This window comes from Mauremys reevesii, linkage group 1 (genome assembly GCF_016161935.1).
Source record: "Mauremys reevesii isolate NIE-2019 linkage group 1, ASM1616193v1, whole genome shotgun sequence".
Classification (NCBI taxonomy): domain Eukaryota; kingdom Metazoa; phylum Chordata; order Testudines; family Geoemydidae; genus Mauremys; species Mauremys reevesii.
This window is the reverse complement of record NC_052623.1, coordinates 359,978,642-360,001,004: the sequence shown is the minus strand read 5'-3', so window position 1 is coordinate 360,001,004 and position 22,363 is coordinate 359,978,642. Positions and strand designations below refer to the sequence as shown.

General features: G+C 55.2%; 1 protein-coding gene across 2 annotated transcripts; it reads left to right on the top strand.

Annotated features, from left to right (window-relative positions):
* The first annotated feature begins 1,080 nt into the window (after positions 1-1,080).
* Positions 1,081-22,134, top strand: LOC120395674 (C-type lectin lectoxin-Thr1-like). Of its 2 annotated transcripts, none has more exons than XM_039520297.1 (6): positions 1,081-1,156; positions 11,565-11,644; positions 17,295-17,440; positions 17,727-17,864; positions 19,394-19,508; positions 21,801-22,134. In XM_039520297.1, the coding sequence occupies exons 1-6, from the start codon at positions 1,119-1,121 to the stop codon at positions 21,866-21,868; spliced, it is 585 nt and encodes a 194-aa protein (XP_039376231.1). In that variant the 5' UTR covers positions 1,081-1,118; the 3' UTR covers positions 21,869-22,134. The 2 variants fall into 2 exon arrangements, with proteins under 2 accessions (XP_039376231.1, XP_039376232.1); XM_039520298.1 differs by lacking the exon at positions 1,081-1,156 and adding an exon at positions 7,757-7,798.
* The last annotated feature ends 229 nt before the right edge of the window (positions 22,135-22,363 follow it).

The window sequence follows — 22,363 nt, the reverse complement described above, 5'->3', positions numbered from 1 at the left end:
CTCTGACCCTTGATGTGCCGCCTGGGTCCCCTCCTGCCTCTGACCCTCGGCTTGGCTCTTAATGCCTGACTCCGGCTCTGGCCCTTGTATTGGATCCGCTTCCTGCTCCTGCTCCGACCATTAATCCTGACAGCCCACGGCCCCGCCTCTATCGTGTGTCCCTTGGGCTGTTTGCTGGGGAGGGAAGCAGAAGCCGTATGCGCCTGGAGTGGGCTGCCAGCACCTGAGCCGATGGAAGGAGCCGGGAATGTTGGTGACGATCCCCTTGTTCTGTCCATGCGTTCAGGGATTTGGGTGGGTCCTGATCCCCCCTCCCCTGTCCCTGAACAGAGTTCTGGGTTATTAATTCCCCAGGGTTTTGTACGGGGCCGTGTCCCTCGTGGGCAGCTCCTCCGTGGGCGGGTGCAGGGGGAGCTGCCGAGGGGTAGAGGCTGATGCTGCCCCGGGCTCAGTGGACCCCCCGAGGGGTGAAAGGCTGCGACGTGGCCCAGGAGGTCTCTGTCTCTGGCATTTTGTCACGGTGAGAAGTGAGGAGGCCAAGAGCAGTCGGGCGTGTTTAGCAAGTGACGACAGCCTGTGGGCTGGAGGGAGCCTCGTGCAGGAGTCTGCGCCGTCACCCCCCCACCCCAAAACACCAGCCTCTCCCGCGCTCTGGGGCCAGACAGGAGCGGCTGCAGCAGGGTGCGTCTGTGCTGCCCACAGAGTCCCCTTTGTGTAAGAGGGGGAATGGTCCCATTATTGTGGGGAACTTTCCTGGCTTCTGCACTACCCCAGTGGGATCGGATGGCAAAAGGGTCTGAGTCCTCACTCCCACTCCCTTTACCCAGAGACCTGCCAGACCTCGCGGGCTCCCCTTCCACTCTGCCGTGCAGCACAGTCCTCATAACTCCGAGAAGGCTGGGCTCAGGATTCCTGGGAGGCTTAACCCCTTTTCGCATCGTGGCCACACAGGATGGGGGCTAGGTGGTCCCTGCCCCTGGGTGCTCTCTCGTCACCAGCTGCTTCCCTGACCCCCTGCTCTCTGCATTAAGTTCCATCCAATCCCAATCTATTAAACAGCAGCTGTAGGAGAAAGAAGAGAAAAGTGGAGAAGGTTGAAGGAACAAGGTACCCGCCCCATGGGCAAGGGGACGCCGCAACCAGCCATCTCTGGCATGTAAGGGAAGTTCACAGCCTGATCCTCACATGTCCCAGACCTCCTGCCCTCTTGCAGTATCCACACTACAAGGCCTCTTATCAGTGATGTGCCCCCCACTGGGCCCTGCTGCCCAGGACCCCTCTCGCTGCCCCCAGCCGCTCACCACGCTTGGCTCCAATGTTACTTGTGGCACAGCCGGCACCCACTACCCTGTGTCTGGCCCTGTGGCTCCCTGTTAGTTCAGCCCTGGCTGCACGTCGGCGTGGCTGGTGATGGTGCCCCATCTCCTGGCTCCAGGCTGCTCCTGCTGCTGCTCTGCCCCCAGCCCAGCTCAGGCTGCGGCTCCCCCTTAGCTCTGCCCTGCGCTGTCCAGCTCACATGAAGTGTGGGCCCCCAGGCTCCTGACTCCCTCATTGGCCTGCCTGCCCTGTCAATCCGGGTGACATGGAGCACTGGCTTCTCCCCATTGGCCCTGGGGACAATCAGTCTCAGGATCAAAAGAACATAAGAACGTCCATACTGGGTCCATCTAGCCCAGTGTCCTGTCTGCCGACAGTGGCCAATGCCAGGTGCCCCAGAGGGAATGAACAGAGCAGGGAATCATCAAGTGATCTGCAGAAAAGGACCTAGGGGTTATGGTGGACGAAAAGCTGAATATGAGTCAACAGTGTGCCCTTGTTGCCAAGAAGGCTAATGGCATTTTGGGTTGTATAAGTAGGGGCATTTCCAGCAGATCGAGGGATGTGATCATTCCCCTCTATTCAGCACTGGTGAGGCCTCATTTGGAGTACTGTATCCAGTTTTGGGCCCCACACTACAAGAAGGAGGTGGATAAATTGGAGAGAGTCCAGCGGAGGGCAACAAAAATGATTAGGGGGCTGGAGCACATGACTTATGAGGAGAGGCTGAGGGAACTGGGATTGTTTAGTCTGCAGAAGAGAAGAATGAGGGGGGATTTGATAGCTGCTTTCAACTACCTGAAAGGGGGTTCCAAAGAGGATGGATCTAGACTGTTCTCAGTGGTAGAAGATGACAGAACAAGGAGTAATGGTCTCAAGTTGCAGAGGGGGAGGTTTAGGCTGGATATTAGGAAACACTATTTCACTAGTAGGGTGGTGAAGAACTGGAATGGGTTACCTAGGGAGGTGGTGGAATCTCCTTCCTTAGAGGTTTTTAAGGTCAGGCTTGACAAAGCCCTGGCTGGGATGATTTAGTTGGGTTTGGTCCTGCTTTGAGCGGGGGGTTGGACTAGATACCTCCTGAGGTCCCTTCCAACCCTGAGATTCTATGATTCTATGATCCATCCCCTGTCACCCATTCCCAACTTCTGGCAAACAGGCTAGAGACACCACCCCTGCCCATTATATAGATAATTACAAACTATAATCAAGTTACCTATTAACCTTCTCTTTGTTAAATGGAATTGACTGCGCTCCAAGGGGTCTATCACTGTAAGGCAGGTTTTCTAATCCTTTAATCTTTCTTGTGGGTCTTCTCTGACCCCTCTCCAAATTATCAACATCCTCCTTGAACTGGGAACACCAGAACTGGGCACAGGATTCCAGCAGCGGTCACACTAATGCCAAATGTAGAGGTAAAATAACCTCTCTGCTCCTGATCTCCCTCTTTATACATCCCAGGATTGTAAAGGTAATAAGGTAATAATTGGAGATATACCAATCTCCTAGAACTGGAAGGGACCTCAAAAGGTCATTAAGTCCAGCCCCCTGCCTTCACTATCAGGACCAATTTTTGCCCCAGATCCCTAAGTGGCCCCTTCAAGGATTGAACTTACAACCCTGGGTTTAGCAGGCCAATGCTCAAACCACTGAGCTATCCCTCCCCCATTTGGGCATAGTGTCACACTGGGAGCTCATATTCAGCTGATTATTGCCTGCGACCCCCCCCCCCCAAATCTCTTTCAGTGTCGCTGCTTCCCAGGGTAGAGTCCCCCAGCCTGCAACGATGATCAACATGCTGTGTTCCTCGTCCATAGAGATGGCCATGGCTGGAGATGGGACAATGGCTGGGGGAGGCTAATGCTCTGGGGTGGTGCTGAGAATTCGCTTTCTCAGTGCTTGGCCGATGGGCCTTGCACACGTGCTCAGGGTCGGGAATTAATTTCCCCCCAGGTCAGATTGGCTTGGCCCTTAGGGTTTTTTTGCTTCCTCAGCAGGGTGGGGTGAAGGCCATTTGCTAGGATCACCTGGACTTAACCATGTCACTTAACCAGATCCCTGCCATTGCAGGACCTTGGGTATTGGGGCACCTGGGTCCCTCCTGTTCTCTGCCTGTGGCATACAAAAGGTTAGTCTCCCAACTTCGTATCATGTGAGAGATCCACAGATTCCAAGGCCAGCAGGGACCATTGTGATCATCTAGTCTGACCTCCTGTACAGCACAGGCCAGAGAACCCCAGCCAGGTGCAAGGGGCTGGTGGTCTGAGAGCTGAATCAATGACTGTACCGGACAAGTGGACTCTGATTAACTGAGACAATTCCACCCAGTGGGCAGGCTCATGACATCAGTGCTGTCCCTCCGGCTAACAAACGGGACGTGGGGAAGTTCCTGTCCCATGTGACAGGTGCTGTAACATCTTGCTGCCCCAAGGTCTCTTCTGGAAACCTTCGCCTCCCCAAGCATTCAGGCAGAAGCCAGCAGTGGCCTCGCCCTGCACAGCAGCAGCTGGCCAAGCCTAACGCAAAGGCCCAGCCATACTGGGCTGTGTTGAGCCGCAGAGAGAGTCAGAGGAACCTGGTTACCCCAGAGAGCAGCGAGCTCCTTCGCCCCCTGCCCAGAGGCAATGAACCGGCACTTTGTTATCTCAGCTCATTGTAGGCTGGGTAAGTTGGTCACTCAGAGCTAGGTCCTAACACACCACAACTGTTAGATTACAAAGGAAATTGCAATTGTGGCAGCAACTGTCACCTCTTAATGGGGCAATAAAATGGTGACACCCGTAACGGTGTATGCAGGAGAGCTCTGTGCCTGGCCCTTCGCTCCATATTCCTGGCAGAGTGGGGTGGGTGCTGAGCAGGATGGGGAGAGGCTGGATCCCTGTGGGATGTTCTAGAGGAGATGTGGGGCGCTGGGGGGGCAGGATCTGGTGCCCATCACAGGTCTGTGGGTGCTGCCTGAGAGGGGTGGCTGAAGCCATCTCAGTGCAATGCCCCTGCCCTCTGCTACATCTGGGAGTTGGGACAGCAGGACCCTCTGGTCAGTCGTACCTGGTGCTGGGGAGCGACATGAGTATGGCCGGCTGGCCCCGGAGCCTGGCCAGGGAGAGATCAGCCCTCAGAGCTCCCAGTGCCATGTGGTGGGGGCCTGGCCTGTCTGGATAATTCAATCAGCTCCCGACCTCTGGGGCCCTTGGGCTGTTCCCATCACTAACCAGGGCACCTGGGTCTCTTCAGTGGGTCCCAGATGGGCTCTGCCAGGAATCGATCCCTTGGGGTTATGAGCAATGAGGATGGGTGACATCTGCTTTGTAACACAACATGGGGGACAGGGAATTGCTAATGCACTGCAGGGAAATCTGAGTGCTGCACAACCAGCTAATGAACCACAGCTCCTCGCAGAGCCAGAGCCTGAGCAAGTGTTTGGGGAGGAAAAGGTTTTTGGCGGAACCCTTGGGGCAGCAGGATGCTACAGCACCTGATCTCTGGGACCGAACCTTTCCCATGTCCCCTTAGTTAGCTGTAGGCACCACACTGAAGTCATGAACCAGACTGGTGGGTGGAATTGTCTCATCTCATACACTCATCTCTTACAGAGCGATAGAAATACCTGCTATTCCGTGATAGAATGTTAACTAGCAGCTGTTAAAGAGAATAATTTTTAATGCAGCAGGACTGGATAATTGGCACCCAGGAGTATTACAAGACATGGCCGAGGAGGTGTCTGAAGCACTAATGCTGATTTTTAAGAATGGTTTAAACACTGGGGAACTTTTGGAGGACTGGAGGAAAGTGTAAGAAGGGATATGGGCTGCCCTGGGTAAGTTGAGGTCAATTAGCCTGAGACTAACCATGTCAAAATCATGGAAAGTCCGATCAAAGGTCCATTCAGCAAAGAATCAAGGTGTGGCCAGGGGCGGCTCTAGACATTTCGCCGCCCCAAGCACGGCGGCACGCCGCGGGGGGCGCTCTGCCGGTCGCCGGTCCCGCAGCTCCAGTGGACCTCCCACAGGCATGTCTGCGGAGGGTCCGCTGGTCCCGTGGCTCCACCGAAGCCGCAGGACCAGCAGACCCTCCGCAGGCACGCCTATGGGAGGTCCACCAGAGCCCTGCCTGCCGCCCTTCCGGCGACCGGCAGAGCACCCCCTGCAGCATGCTGGGGCACGCGCTTGGCATGCTGGGGCCTGGATAACAAATATGGGTGATAAAGGTAACAGTGTTGACATGATAGACTGAGACTGTGTAAGGCATTTGGCTTAGTCGCACGGGACATTCTGATTAAAAACCTACCACAGTATAAAATCATCAGTGTCGCTCATACTAAATACAAGTATCAGGGATAGCTCTGTTAGTCTGTATTCAACAAAAACAACAAATAAATCTGTTAGTCTTTATGGTGCCACCAGACAACTTGCTGTTTTTATACTGAGTACAGTAAGAACTGGCTAGCAGATAGACCCCAGAAGGTAACTGTCAATGGGGACTCACCATCCACCAGGGGTGGATGTAGCAGGGTCTTGCAGGGAGCAGTTCTCAGCCCAGTGCCATTCAATATCTTCATCAATGACCTGAAAGATAATATAAAATCACCGCTGGTGATATTAGCAGGTAACAGAAGAATTGGTGGAGCGGTAAATAATGGTGGGGACTGGTCAGTTCTACAGATCTACCCTTGTGAAACCAGATGCTCTGGGCTGGACTCAGAACTCACTGGTGGGGTCTCTGGCCCGTGGGACGCAGGAGGTCAGATGAGATGATCACAATGGTCCCTTTAGACTTTAACATCTGTGAAAACCAAGGCTCCCAGCGAGCCCCAGGCTCCTCGCAGGCCTTTGGTTTAACGATGTTGAGCCTGTGCCCAAGTCCCTGGATAACAGACCCTGAGTCTACAGATACAAGTGAACAGGGGGAGAGAGACCTCGATTTACAGCACATGGCATGAGAGCAATTCCTGCCACAGGAGCTACTCAGGGCAGGTATATGTGGGGTTGGCAGATTCCCGCAGCGGGGTGCTCAGGGACACAAGTGGGTGGATAGGGGGGCTGAGAGACAGTTGTGTGGGAGGGGGGGTGGATTGCTCACAGATGCCTGATCAAGAACAGGGGTGAGGGGATGGTGGGTGTGCAGGGACAGAGTCACAGGGGCTGGCTCACAGCTGGCTGCTCAGGGACGGGGTAGGTGGGTGGTAAGTGCTCATGGCGGGGTGCTGTGGGACAGGGTGAGTGGATGGTGGGTGCTCAGGGACAGAGTCCGGGGGGCTGGCTCACAGCTGGGTGCTCAGGGAAAGTAGAGGGTACTCTGTATGGAGGGTCCTCACAGCTGGCTGCTCAGGGATGGGGTGGTGGGTGGTGGGTGCTCACAGCTGGGTATGATCACAGCTGGGGGCTCAGGAACAGGTCTGTGTGGTTGGTGGGTGCTCACAGCTGGGTGTTTGGGGACGGGGTGGGTGGTGAGTGCTCACAGCTGGGTGTTTGGGAACAGGGTGGGTGGTGGTTGCTCACAGCTGGGTGCTCAGGGACAGGGGTGAGTAGTGGGTGCTCACAGCTGGGTGCTCAGGGACAGGGGTGGGTAATGGGTGCTCACAGCTGGGTGCTCAGGGACAGGGGTGGGTGTTGGGTGCTCACAGCTGGGTGCTTGGGGACAGGGGTGGGTGGTGGGTGCTCACAGCTGGGTGCTCAGGGACAGGGGTGGGTGGTGGGTGCTCACAGCTGGGTGCTTGGGGACAGGGGTGGGTGGTGGGTGCTCACAGCTGGGTGCTCAGGGACAGGGGTGAGTAGTGGGTGCTCACAGCTGGGTGTTTGGGAACAGGGGTGGGTGGTGGGTGCTCACAGCTGGGTGCTCAGGGACAGGGGTGGGTGGTGGTTGCTCACAGCTGGGTGCTCAGGGACAGGGGTGGGTAATGGGTGCTCACAGCTGGGTGCTCAGGGACAGGGGTGGGTGGTGGGTGCTCACAGCTGGGTGCTCAGGGACAGGGGTGGGTAGTGGGTGCTCACAGCACGGTGCTTGGGGACAGGGGTGGGTGGTGGGTGCTCACAGCTGGGTGCTCAGGGACAGGGGTATTGGAGGCGGGTCACTCAGGCAGGATGTTAAACCATTGCTGTGTCCCCCCCATCACATCATCCCTGCAGAAATGTGCCCCATGTGACCCTCTGGGCCGTCTGTCTGCCTTAGCGCCTGCCCCAGCGCCCCCTTCCCAGTGCAAGGCTGTGACTCAGCAGCAATAACGCTCACCCTGCCAGCCATGCCAGGGCATCTCGGGGGGCAGCAGGGAGCTGAGGAGAAGCGGCGGTAGATTGTCATCTCTTATCTGTGCCATCACAGGGTTTGAACGGTCACATCTGGGCCCATTTCCAAATTTACCCGCCTCCTTCCCCATCCCGTGAACCCTCCCCCTTGCTGGGCTATAAACTCCCCGGGTGCCCATAGCCCAGCACAGGCTGAACTCCAATACCTAGTGCTCTGGACCAGAGAGACAGACGGACAGGTGAGTCCCGGCCCCCTCCCATCATTCTCCCCTCTGCACTGGGTGCTGGGCTCTCGGTGGCAGCCAAGCCCTGGGACGGGGCCTGGTGGCCGGACTTGCCCTGTGTGAGCTGTCTGGGCCCTGGGACAGTGTCTAACCAGCTCTCCACCACCCACAGCCCTGCCCCCTGCCCTACCCCTCCCTGGCTGGCACTGAACTGGGTGTCTCCCCCCTTGTGAGGCCTGGCACATCACACCCTGCCGGGTGACCCCTGGCGGGCCCTCATCTCCCTTTGGCCCTCCCCCACCCCAGGGATGGTGCACAAGCCCTTCCAGCCCCCACCTCGTTGGAGAAGGTAGGGCCGATGGTGGGGGGGGAGCCCCCAAAGGCATAGCTGGGAAGCAGACGAGGTGGGGGGAACCCCCTCGGTGGAGCAGGCTGCTGTGGCAGGGAGCTGATAAACAGGCTAATCTCCAGTGAACAGGGGCGGCTCTAGAAAATAGGCTGCCCCAGGCAGCGCGGTGTGCTGCGCCGCCCTTCCTCGGTCCCGCGGCGGGTCCCCTCTTCCCGCGGCTCCGGTTGAGCTCCCACGGCAGGTCCACCGGAGCCCCGGGACGAGCGGACCTGCCGCAGGCATGACTGCGGGAGCTCCACCGGAGCCGCGGGAACAGCGGACCTCCCGCGGGCACGGCTGCGGACGGTTAGCGGGGCCGGCGGCTCCGCTTGAGCTGCCGCAGTCATGCCTGCGGGAGGTCCAGCCGAGCCGCGGGACGAGCGCCCCCTCCGCAGTCATGCCTGCGGCAGGTCCGGCCATGACTGCGGCAGGTCCACCGGCCCAGCCTGCCGCCCCCTAGATTTGGCCGCCCTAGGCACCAGCTTGGTTTGCTGGTGCCTAGAGCCGCCCCTGCCAGTGAAGCTCACCCTTGCTGCGGCCGTAGGGTAACATGGGGACCCACAGCTCTGGGTGTCCCCAGCGGAACATTCCAACCATGGGGCGGGTTTGTTTCCAGTGGGGTCCTGCAGGAATCAGTTCTCGGCCCTACACTAGTTAACATTGTTATCAGTGACCTGGAAGGAAACATAAATCCAGCACTGCTTAGTTTGCAGGGGGCACAAAGTTTGGGGGATGGTAAATAATGACGAGGGCAGGTCAGTGGTGGAGAGCGATCTGGATCTCCTGGTAAACTGGGTGCAGCAAACAATACGGCTCATCATGGCTAAATGTAAATGCCGACACCTAGGAGCACAGAACACAGGCCAGACTTACAGGATAGGGGCCTCTGTCCTGGGAAGCAGGGACTGTGTAAAAGATTTGGGGGTGGGGGTGGGTAACCAGCTGAACATGAGCTCCCAGCTCAACGCTGCGGACAAAAGGGCTAATGCAAACCTGGGATACAAAACCAGGGGAATCTCAAGTCGGAGCGGCGAGGTTATTTTACCTCTGTGTTTGGCAGTGGTGCGACTGCTGCTGGGATCCGGTGCCCAGTTCTGGTGTTCCCGGTTCAAGAAGGATGTTGATAATTTGGAGAGGGGCAGGGAAGAGCCACGAGAAGGATTAAAGGATCAGAAAACCTGCCTTCTAGTGCTAGACTCAGGAAGCTCAATCTGTTCAGCTGAGCAAAGAAAAGGTTAAGGGGGGACTTGATTCCAGATACCTACATGGGAACAGCTATTGAGCAATGGGCTCCCCAGTCTAGCAGACGAAGGTGTAACACGGTCCAGTGGCTGGGAGCTGAAGCTAGATAAATCCAGAACGGAAATGAGGCAGAAATTTTTGCCTGTGAGAGTAACTGGAACAACTTCCCCAGGGTCGTGGTGGATTCTCCATCACGGGCAATTTTAAAATCGACACTGGATGTTTTCCTAACAGCTCCGCTCTAGGCATTATTGTGGCGCAGGTCTCTGGCCTGTGTTTTACGGGGGTCAGACTAGGTGATCCCAATGGTCCCTCCTGGCCTTGCAATCTATGCATAAAATTCACAGTAGGAGTCAGCTGGTGCTTGGAAATGAGATGAGGGACGTTACCAGGTGTCACGAATTCACAGGGTCTGTGCTGTGCCCGGCCTTTAAACAGCCTCACTAGCCCCAGATACCAGCAGCCAAGCCACAGACATGTGAGATCAGAGTCACTTTGGGGGCAAGTCTGACACCGCTTTCATTGGGCCACGGTCGGCACCTACAGACCAGGGTAATGGGCTCCCTTGAAATGCAGCAGAGACAGACCCGAGGGAGCGTGGGCAGCGCAGAACAAGGCCAACCCCTCGGCCACAGGCAGCACCCGCAATCCAGTCCTCGTGGGCCTGACTGTCCCCGGCTCCATACGTCACCATTTACACCAGGGCCCGGAACGTGTAAATCGCCGCCCAGGGAGGATGGTGCTTTTCCCAGTCTCTTTGCACAGGTGCAAATGACAACACCCAGTGCAGGGTGCTGAGGAGCCAAGCACAGGGCGCGTAATGGGCTGAGGGCTCCCTGGGCTTGAGGGCCGGGAATTGGGAAGTTGCCGTTTTACCCTGCACTGATGGGGGCCAGGCCCCAGCTGGTGTGAGTCCAGTGACCCCCGTGGAGCTCTGGCCAGTTCACACCTGCTGGGGTTCTAGCCCCGGTGATTCCAGCGGAGCTCTGAGCAACGCCTCCCCGCTGGGGCTCTGACCCCAAGGACTCCAGTAGCCCCACACCAGCCTGTACCCGCTGGGGATCCCCCCACTGACTTCAGGGGGACTCCACCTGATTTACACTCCCTGGGGCTTTGCCTGGAACTTTCCATGGGACAAGATGGACGTGTCGGGGGGGGGGCATGAAAGGTCAAGTGCCCCCCACAGCCGGCCTGGGCAGGAGGCAGAAAGGGGGCGGGATAAAAGCCTTTTCTGGCCGCTGGGACCCTGCCCACTGCAGCTGCCTGGGAGACACGTGGGCAGGGGTGGCTCTATGTATTTTCCCGCCCCAAGCACAGCAGGCAGGCGGCTTTCGGCGGCGCGCCTGCGGGAGGTCCGTTGGTCCCGCGCCTTCGGTGTACCCACCGCCGAATTGCCGCCGAAAGCGCGGGACTGGCAGACCTCCCGCAGAAATGTCGCTGAAGGCAGCCTGACTGCCGCCCTCATGGCCACCCGCAGGCTGCTCCCTTTTGCCTGGAGCTGCCCCTACATGTGGGGCACCCACGTGTCCTCCCTTTTAGCTTGTGCTCCCCTATAGGGGGAGGCACCAGTTTCCTATTAGCCACCTGCACTCAGACTGGCCTCCACCCTGGTGGCACTGGTGCCTCTTCCAAACTCCCCCCCCTGCCACCTGTGCCCTCCCTACACGTTCTATGTAGGTGGCTACCGTGGGGACCTACCAGCCCCAGCACTGGGGGAGAGAGGGACAGTGGGAGATGGCATCTGAGAACTGCTTTGCTCTGCAAATGGGACCCTGTTGCCTGGGACCCAGGTCCCATCTGAGTGACCACGGCCTCCCTGCTGACCCCTGGCTCCTCCCCACCTGCAGCCCTGGTTTGGGGAGTCCCTGGAGATGCTGCTTGCAGAGCCCAGCCACTGAGGAGCTGGGACCTGGCTCCCTGCTGGGTGTCCAGTTCTGTCCCTGGGGCCTGGCTCAGGGAGGGGTGGAAGAGGAAGGGCCCTTCGGACCCAGGCAGATGGGCTCCGAGCTCGGTGCCCCAGGGCTGGGGGATGGGATCCCTCTCAGGGCCCTTCCAGCCCAGCCCAGCCCCGTGAGGGATGGTGGGGGGGATCATTCTGGGGGGTGTTTGAGGCTCTCGTGGCCCCATCTCCCTGGTGTGTTTTCTCCCCAGGAGAAGCGAGAAGATGGGGCCAGTCACCTACTTCAGCATCTGCCTCCTCGGCTGCCTGATCTTTAACCCCTCGCTGGAAGGTGAGTCCCTGCCTGGTCCCTCCAAACTGGAGCCCCAGGTGCTGTTTGCCCTCGATGGGAAGTGAATTCATTTCACACGGGGGCCTCCAGCCCCACTATGGGGGAGCAGCCCTCACAGCTGGGTCCCCAGAGCCCCTTCCCCACCAAACCCATTAATCCAGACCCCAGCCATCAGCTCAGTGCCTGCCCGAGGAGAGAGGCTGCTTCCTGCTCCCCCTGGCTCTGAGTGCAGAAGGAATCCCTGGGACCCACTGGGGCTGAGTGTGAGAGACAGGCTGGGAGCTAAACCCTCCCCATCTCCTGCTGCTGCCTAGGGAGTGACTTTCCCCTCTCTGTGCGGGGTCCCATCCTACCCAGGAAACAGAATGTGCCAATAACGTCCCAAATGAGTCACGTCCATCTCTTTTCATTGGGCTCAAAATGGCGCCTCTTCGTCAACTTCATCTCTCTGATTTTGATACTCCAAAACCTTCCCTCTTTCTCCCCTCCAAAGGGAAATCCTGGGACCATAGACTATTTCTCTCGCCCGGCACCTCTTCCTTCCTTCCCCCACAAGTCTCTGCAGTTACTCCACGTACTGCTAATCCCGCCCCCACCCATCGGTCAGTAGCTCTCTGCATTCCCTTCCCTCTGTGGGCCTCAGCTCTCGGAGAATCATAGAAATGTAGGGCTGGAAGGGGCCTCCACAGGGCACCTAGTCCAGCCCCCCCATACTGAAGCAGGACCAAGTAAACCTAGATGATCCCTGACAAGTGTTTGTCCAACCTGGTCTTAAAACCCTCCAGTGACAGAGGTTCCACAACCTCCCTTGGGAGCCTGTTCCAGAGCTCCCCTGCCCTGAGAGTTAGAAAGTTTCTCTTAATATCTGACCTAACTCCCCCTTGTTGCAGATTAAACCCAGAGCTGCTTGTCCTGCCTTCAGTGGACATGGAGAACAATTGATCACAACCCTCTATAACAGCCCTTAACATACGTGAAGACGGTTCTCGGGTCCCCCTCGGTCTCTTCTCTCAGGACTAAACATGCCCAGTTTTTAACCTTTCCCCATAGCTCAGATTCTTTAAACCTTTGATCATTTCTGTTGCTCTCTGGACTCTCTCCATCTTATCCACGTCTTTCTGAAAGTGCGGCACCAGGCCTGGACACAGAACTCCAGCTGAGGCCTTGCCAGCGCAGAGCAGAGCAGGACTATGTCCTCCTGTGTCTTACACACAGCACTCCTGTTAACACACCTGTGACAGTCCTCGCTCGGGGGTTGGTCAGTAGGGAGCGTCCCCTAGTGGTCAGGGCTTAGGCCCATGACTTACTGGGGGTTTGCTGGCAGGGGAGCCCAGGCCCTCCCACTCCACCGGGCTCCGACTCAGGACCCTTTGAGGGCTCTCAGTGGTCTCACAGCCACAGCTGCTTACGGCTGTCCTCCCTGGGCCATTTCCTCCCACCCCCACCCCCGCGATTGTCCCCAGGTAGGGACCTTCTGGCAGCTGCATGCAGGAGGTAGCGCTCTTCCTCTCTTGGGTTGGCAACTGCCTCCTCCTTCGGTATGGCCCCCCTCCTGGGCCAGATCAGCCCTAGGGCCTTCCCCTTCTAGGGCCATCCAAGCCAAGTGCAAGGGAATTAGCAAAACTCAGAGCCCATGGGAGAGGGGGATACTCCCCTCCCAGGCTGTCTCTGTAACAGGTCCTCCATTCCCTCAGCTAGGGACCTTCGGGCAGCTGCTGTGGGGAGAGATTCTGCCTTTTCCTCATCTCATCTCTCCTCTGCTGGAGCTGCAGGTCACAGGTCTGCTCTCTTCCATGCTCTGTCACCAAATGAGCTGCTCCCTTGCCCTTTAACTCCTCCTCCAGCTGGGGCATTTCCTACAGGCGTGGAATGTCCTTAACTCCTGGTTGCCCAGTGTGGGGTTTGTATACGCCGTCACAACACCCCAGGATGATATCAGCCTTCTTCTCAACTGCATCACATTGTTCACTTATATTCAATTTGTGACCTACTAGAACCTCCAGATCCTTTTCAGCAGTGCTACCACCTAGCTAGTTAGTCCCCATTCTGTACTGGTGCATTTGATTTTTCCTTCCTTTACACTTGTCTTTATTAATTTCATCTTGTTGATTTCAGATGAAATCTCCAATTTGTTATGGCCATTTGAATTCTAGTCCTGTCTCCCAAAGTGCTTGCAACCCCTCCCAGCTTGTTGTCATCCACAAAACTTATAAGCATACTCTCTCCTCCGTTATACAAGTACTTAATGAAAATGTTGAATAGTACCAGAGCCAGGACAGACCCCGAGGGACCCCACTAGATATGTTACCTTGTTTGACAGCAAAGCATTGATAACTACTTTTTGAGTACCAGTGGCACACCCACCCACTTAGAAATTTCATATGGATCACATTTCAATAGTTTGCTTATGAAAGAATCATGTGGGACTGTGTCAAAAGCATTACTAAAATCAAGATATATGAAGTTAACAGCATCCTCCCATTCACGGAGCTAGTAACTCTGTTAAAGAAGGAAATTAGGTTGACTTGGCATGACAAGGCATGTCAATCTGATCTTGACAATTCCATATTGGTGATTACTTAGAACCCAAGTATCCTCTAGATACTTACAAATTGATGTTTTAAATAATTTGTTCCAGTATCATTCCAGGTATCAAAGTGAGGTTACTGGTCTATAATTTCCCAGAGCTTCATTGTTCCCTTTTTAAAGATAGTTACATTGCTTTCCCTTCTCCAGTCCTCTGGGACCTCACCCAGCCTCCAGGACTTCTCAAAGATAATTGCTAATGGGTCCAAGATTGCTTTAGCTAGTTCCTTAAGTATCCCAGGATGAATTTCATTAAGCTCTGCCTATGTGAAACATAAATTATCTAAACATTCTTTAACTGGTTATTTCCCTATTTTGGCTTGCATTCCTTCCCCATTGTTGACAATATTGATTGTGTTAAGTATCTGGTCACAATTAGGGTGACCAGATGTCCTGATTTTATAGGGACAGTCCCAATTTTGGGGTCTTTTTCTTACATAGGCTCCTATTAAACCTGCCCCCACATCCCGATTTTTCACACTTGCTGTCTGGTCACCCTAGGTCACAATTGACTTTTTTAGTCAATATTGAAGCAAAATAGGCATGAAACACCTCAGCCTTCTCGATTCCGTTGTTATTAGCTCTCCTTCCCAGACAAATAGTGGACCTACACTTTCCTGCATGTTTCTCTTTCTCCTAATGTATTTATAGAACCTCTCATTGCCTTTTATGTCCCTTGCTCGATATAAACATTTTGTGCCTTAGCTTTTCTGATTTTGTTCCTACAAGCTTGTGCTGTTCTTTTGTACTCCTCCTTCACAATTTGTCCATGTTTCTACTTTTTGTAGGATTCCTTGTTGATGTTCAGGTAATTGAAGAGCTCTTCATGGAGTCATACTGGCCTCTGACTCTTGTTGTTCTCATCTTTCCTTTGCATCAGGATAATGTGCTGTTGTACCTTTAATATTGTCTCTTGGTGAAACTGCCAGATTTTCTGAACTCCTTTTCCCCTCCGATTTACTTCTGACGGGACCTTACCCATAAGTACTCTGAGTTTCTTAAAGTCAGCTGTGACGGGGTGTGAATACCCCACAATGGGCTGGAAGGGGTTAACCCCACACTATGGGTGGAGGAAATTCCATCCCTCCGACTGTACTGGGCATGCTCCAAGTGCTAGGCTAGTATAAAAGGGAGCAGACCGGCTCAGTCTGTGGGGCAGGGGGCACTGCTGGAGAGGAAGGACCTTTGATGGAGGCTCCAGCTGAGGAGCTGTCACAGCACTTGCCTGTGGGAGCCAGAGATCTGGACTGGAGATCTGTGGCCAATGGAGCCCCAGGGAATTACCTGCGCTGAGATGCCCAGAGACCCCAGCGCTCCATAGACTGCGATTTCAGGAAGCCCGGTAGGAAGTGACCAGGAAGGGTGAACAAGTGGTATCTCCCACCAGCGTGAGGTCAGTGTCTTTCAGTGGATTCTCCGCTGACCCAGTGGCAGACCACTCCATCACTGTTAGGGCCCTGGGTCAGGGGCTGGTGGAGTTGGGTGGGCCTGGGCCCCCCTACCTGGACCACCACTGCCCCTGGTGGCAGCCCCTGGGGTACTGGCCACTAGGCCACACTGCCCTGTATCTGAGGGCTGCTATATTGATTCTGGATGCTAGGCCACGCTGCCCTGAACACAAGGGCTGCTGTATTGACTCAGACCCCTGGACCTCAGCATGGTGAGCCCGGGGCCCAAGACAGGTACACAGTAACTGTGGTGTCTGCACACCCGCTGTCCCCACAAGAGGAGTGCATGCACTGCCACATCAGCTTTTTGAAGTCCACTTTGTTTATTCTGCTGCTCTCACTCCTTCCCTTCCTTAGAATCATGAAATTTGTCACTTCATGATCCCTTTCACCCAATTGTCTTCAAAATCCAGATTCTCAACCAATTCCTCCCTGTGAGTAAGAATTAGGTCTAGCATAGCTGCTCCCCTTGTTACTTTCTGCACCTCTGGAAATAAGAAGTTCTTCCCAATACATTCTAAGAATGTTGTGAAAATTTTATGTTTTGCCATATTACTTTTCCAACAGATATCGGGGATACTGAAGTCCCCCCATTATTACCAGGTCTTGTCTGTTGGATATTTCTGTTATTAGCCCTATAAATGTCTCATCCACCTCCCCCTGACATGGTGGTCTATAGTAGACACCTACAATGACATCAGCTCTGTTTTTCCCCTTTTATCTTTACTCAGAGACTTTCAACTGGCCTGCGTCTCACCTTCTGAACCAAGTGGATATATTATTGGTGTATAACGCAGCACCTCCTCCCTTTGTTCTCTGCCTGTCCTTCCTGAACAAGCCAGACCTCTCACTACCAATAGTCCAGTCATGAGATTTATCCCACCAAGTCTCTGTGGTGCCGATTAAGTCATAATTTAGCTTAGATACTAATACTTCCTGTTCTTCTGTTTATGTCTCATACTCCTTGCATCTATTTGTGTATAGACATCTGAGATGTAGAGCAGGTTCCCACACAGTTACGCCTCTTGTTGCTTCTACGATCCTGTAGTTCTTTTCTGTTCCCCCTCCCCCAACGCTTCTTTTAAGGTCACCTGTGGGATTCTGTCACCTGCCCCTTTTAGACCTAGTTTCAAGTCCTCCTCACTAGGTTGGCAGATCGGTGTGTGGTGTCCCTTCATCCTCTACTATACTCCAGTGTCCCCAACGTCCCGTCTGCTCCCAGCCTCACCAGTGTCCCCATGACACCCAGTGCGGCCCCACCTCACCCCACAGTCCCTTGTGTACTCTGACTTCACCCCCTTGCTACCCCTCCCCGTCAGGCTCCCCAGTGCCCCTGCACAGAAGATAGGAGGTGACCATCATCCCTCAGGTCAGCCCAGCTCCTGTCCTCTTGGGAAGGGAGACAGGGGTAATTGTCACTAGGACAGTCGCACTGCCGCAGACAAAGGGGGAGAGGGAGTGGCAGCTGTTTAACTGAGTGGCTTCAGACCCATTGAATGTGATAGGAGATAGTGGCTGTTCTGAGAGAAGTCAAAAGTTCACAGGATATTTGAGATCCGGAGAAGCTGGAATGACGACAACTGAGATCTCTGCATCCATTCTCTTCTCCGAAACAGCGTCTCCCCGCACTGTCCTCTCTCCCCGTCCCTTCCCCTCTCTCGGATCAGGAGTAGAGGCCAGGTACTGTCGCAGTGGCTGGAAGCCCTTCCGACGCTGTTGCTACAAGTTCTTCCCCCAAAGGATGACCTGGTCAGAGGCTGAGGTATGAGGTTCTTCTCAGGGATCTGTGGGGTGAGGCAGGTTAATTGGCAGGGGCAGGGACTGAAGGGGTTTGGTGACATCACCATTGGCCCCTGGGCGTATCCCTGCAGGGGTGACGTGGCTGGTGCCAGGCCCTGGGGCTTGGGAAGAGGCACAGAGAGGGGGCTCTCTCCCCTCACAGCCGTCCCTGCTCCTGCTGCAGCCTGGCGGGGCAGGACCCCACGCCAGTGCCAAACAGTGTCCTCGTGCAGGGGGAGTGACAGACTCTGCTGATGTCCCTGCTGCAGGTGCAGTGTCAGTATCTCCACAATGGGGCCCATCTCGCCTCCATTCTCTCTAAGGCAGAAGGGAATATGGTGGCCAGATACGTCATCCAGTCACGCTCCACGGATGCTGTGTGGATCGGACTCCACAACCCCGAGCATGTGAGTGCCCAGAGCCTGCCTTGCCCCTGGCAGCTGCTTCCCCCCATGACTCTGTTTCCCAGGGGCTGTGCAGAGACCATTTCCCATGAGCCCTTCAGAGGGGCTGCCAGGATCTCCCTCCCCCTCTCCTACCCCCCTGCCCCCTGTCATGGGCACCAGGGTGTCCCATCTGCACTCCACCTTTAACCTCTGCCCTCCCGCTCCCGCTCCCTTTCCATCTCCATCCTTCCGTAAGCTCCAACTCCCCTTTGGCTTTTCCCTTCTAAATACAACCAGGCCCTGCTCTCCTTGGTCATCAAACCGAACTTGGACCTGCACCTGCCTCTCCAACGACTGCCCCATTTCCCTTCCCCACTCCCAGCTCACACAATGTGCCAGGCCCTCCCCATACACCCCACATCCCATCTCCACTCCACCCTCTCCAAGTTTTCTAGTAACGTTTTCCTGCCCAAGACTTGACCTCTGCACTGCCCCGACACTGCCTGTCGCTCCCTCAGCTAGGGGAACCCATTCTCACGTGGTTTTCTGTGGAAGACCCCCCAGCTCCTTAGGCAGGGAGACGAAGGGGGAGCCATCACAGGCTGGGAAGGAGGCCCCAGAGGAGGAAGGAGCCGTTATGAACATAGGCCTGGAAAGAATCTCTGGGTCACCGAGTCCAGCCCAGGCTATGGCCAGCAACCCCGTTGCACCACCCCCTGCGTAAACTTGTCACGCTCCACCTGAAGCTTTGTCGCCATCGGTTTCCTTTCTCCTCTCTTTGTTCAGGGTGGTGCTGGGCTCAGGAAGGTCCCCAAACAGTGCACACAGACTCAGGCCCTGGATCCTCTGCCTCAGACCCCAGGCTCGACTGGACCCAGTGCGGGAGCAGTGAGAGACTCTGTATCCCATTCTCAAGTATCCTCAGCCCTCCAGCTCCCCCTGGCCTGGCAATGGATTGGAACTAGCACTCTGGCCCCCAAAGCCAACCAGTCCCCCCATGAGCTGGGGCCAGGCCAGAGCCAGCACCCCTAGAGGTGAAAGGCCCCATTTTCCCCTTCTCTGATTCTACTGAGGTAGCCAGTCCTGTTAACTTGGGGTCAGACTGATGCTGAGCCCCCTAGAGTGGAAAGGCCCCATGTCCCATTCCCTGACCCATCCAGCATTTCCATCACAGACGCACTTTCATTTTGCTTACGCAGGATGAGCTCACCCACATTAAACCCCCAGTGCCACACGGCAGGCCATGCCATTAGGGACTAGAACACACTCCAGAGCAGCTGCTTCATGGCAAGGAGATTCGTTAATTCGGGCAAAGAGCTTCGAAGTAGAAGGTGAAGTTCATGTGCTAAGTGTTACTATTAGATCAGCGTCTCCAGAGCCCGTCCCCCTGAGCTGACCTCTCCCCACCCACTGCTCCACGGCCCTTCCCCGACTCTCTCCCTCTGCCTGCGGAGGGCACTTCTGTTTTGGATTTAGGTGTTTCTGTGGTGCCTTATCACCACGGTCTCTTCTCCCCGGGACCCCATGACCTTTCTCCCCTGTCTCTGCAGAACAAACGCTGGAGGTGGACAGATCGCTCCCGCTTTTGCTACAGTAATTGGAGAATCGGGGAACCAAACAACCAGGGCGGCAACGAGTACTGTGGTGAGCTGTGGAGACAAACGGGTAAGCAGATGCTCAAACGCACATGCACCAGCAAAGGAGCCAAGACGGGACCCTGGCCACACCCTCCACCTCTGTCTGCGGCCATGGCCTCTTGTCCAGGCACCCTGCCTCTCTCCCTCAGCTCACACTGCCGCTCTGCAGAGAGAATCCCCTGATCTCACCTGGTGACTCCTCCCCCACGTGTCCCAGGCTGAGGCTCAGCTCCAGTCAGAGACAGGCCATACGGTACATTTGGCCCCAGATGCTCAGTTAAAGGGAAAGACCAGAGCAGAGCTATTGCCCACGAGTTGATACCTAGGTGGGGTATGTGTTCTTCAGTTGGTGCATTGGTGGCTTTTGCCACCCTGATTCTGGAGGCAACCAGGGGGCTCTTTGGGCCCCAGGGCAATTTAGAGCAGCCTCAGGGCAGTACCAACCTGGATGGCCAGAGCACAGTGGCTTCAGCCACACCCCGCCTGTCCCCTCTGCTGGGGAGGCCAGGGCTGGGTAGGACGGAGACTGGCTGAAAGGGAAAGCTCATTCGCCAGTTCATGAGTGACTCATTGTTCATAGGCCATGCTAGTCACATGACTCACCCAGCCTCAGATGGAGTTTGAGTGTTCAGCAGCGTTGGCACGAATGCTCCTTCCCTCAGACTCACACTGGGCAGGATTTGCTTTTCCATTATCTCCTACTGAAAAAGAGTCACTCATCCAGTCATGCAGCAGGAGCAATGCCATGTGACCTGCATGACCAGTCACACACTCAGCAAACAGTAGAAGTGAAAAATTTGCAAAACAAATGTGGAAAAGGTTTCTGAATAACGCTCCCGGGCTGTGTGGGTCTGCGAATGGGAGAGTGTGACGTTCCCCTCTGGTGTTATCTGGACCGGTGATCTGCTAGGTCACCCCAATCCTTGACTCTGGGAGCCAGCCTGACCCTGCTCTGCTGTGAGACCCCCACTCCTGGGCTGTTCACGCACAGCCTCTGCCATGTAAGCTGCTCCTATGATTGTGCAACCGAATGACACTAGCCAATATCTCTGGCCCCAGACACGACCCTAGGAACCTCCATCTTCCAATGTCCAATTATGGCTGCTGGACGCTGCAAGCTTATACGAGTTTGTCAATTTAACAAATAAATTGATATGTACCAGGCTTGTTATCCCAAGGGCAGTCTCTGAAATGCTTCAAACCAAACACACTGCTTCAGGTAGAACAAACAAACACATCTATTAACTATAAAGATAGATTTTAAGTGATTATAAGTCAAAACACAAGTCAGATTTGGTCAAATGAAACAAAAGCAAAACACATTCTAAGCTGATCTTAACACTTTCACTGCCCTTGCCAACTTAGATGCTTCTCACCACAGGGGCCTGGTTGCCTTTCAGCCAGGCTTTCCCCTTAGATCAGCGCTTCAGCCACTTGGTGGTGATGTCTGTAGTCGGAGGTGGAAGAGAGAGGAAGAACATGGCAAACGTCTCTCCCTTTTATCATGTTCTCTCTTCCCTCTTGGCTTTGCCCCACCCCCTTCAGAGTCAGGTGAGCATCACCTCATCGCAGTCCCAAACTGACCAAGGGAAGGGGGGTGACTCACTCGAGAGAGAGTCCAACAGATCCTTTTGTTGCTGCCTAGGCCAGTGTCCTTTGTTCCTGCAAATCTGGGCTGGGTTTGTCCCATCCATGCCCTGATGAGGTGTGAACTGCCCCTCTGTTCCTGGAACTTATTTTAAGCAATGAAGATACATTTTTAGCCTCATAACTACAAACATGAAATTATAACCTATACCATTACTATAACATCACTGTAGCAACAATGCTCAGTCCATCATGAGCCTTCCGAAGACACCCAACATGATAAACTTTGCATTGGATACCACACAATCATTTTACAAGGATGAACATGGGGGTGCTTGGTGTTCTCCTGTGGTACAGAGCGTCACAGAGAAAGGGTGAAATTCACAACAATCCATCAACCAGAATCCTTAGTGCTGCCTCTGGGCCATGCCCATACCCAGATGAGCAGGAGATGGCGGTAGGGCCGGCTCATTCAGCACAGAGTGAGCTGGCAACCCTCTTCCTGAGCTTCAGCCCTCATCTCACACTGACACAGCATCCCTCAGGGAACGATGGAGCCTGTCCCTGTCTGAGGCACATGGGCCTTCATCTCTAGCATCCTCATCTTCACAGCCACATGCCCAGCAGCTGGGGTCTTTTCTCAGCAGTGTGCAATGGGGGGCGGGCACTATGAGGGCAGGAATGGCCCCACTCGCCCTTCCCCTGCCCCAGTGATTTCTGTTTTACCTTCTAGGGTTTAAGGAATGGAACGATGCTCCCTGCCGCAAGCAAAACGCCTACATTTGCAAGTATCGACGCTAACGAGGGGAGTCACTCGCCCGTGCCTGAAGTGGGAGCTCAGCGCCTGGGATGCAAAAGAACTGGGCTCCTTGGCCGTGATCGGACAACGTCGCAGACATTCGGATGCTTTTGCTGCTTCAAGGGCCAGTCCCCTCCCTCCCTGAGAGACCAGATCTCACTTCCCCAGCTGCAAACCCTGTTCCCCCAAGTGTCTCTGTTCTAGTTACACACCTGCCCCTTCCCTCCCTTCCCCTCAATGGCTGCAGCCCACTGCAAGAATAAACTCTCCTGAGCATGCAGGTCTGTGTGTATCTCCTCTGTCCCATTCCTGGCCCTGCTGCAGATGAGTCCATCCAGCCCCCCCGCCCCGCACTTTGTCCTTAACTGCCCAATTCCCACGGGAGGAGAGGAAGGGACCCCCAGAGGGAGGCAGGTTGGGCCTGGCCTTTAGGCTAAGGGACAGGACTTGGTCTCCCTGCAATAACCAGAGTTCTCTCTCTCTTCTGTCCCACCATC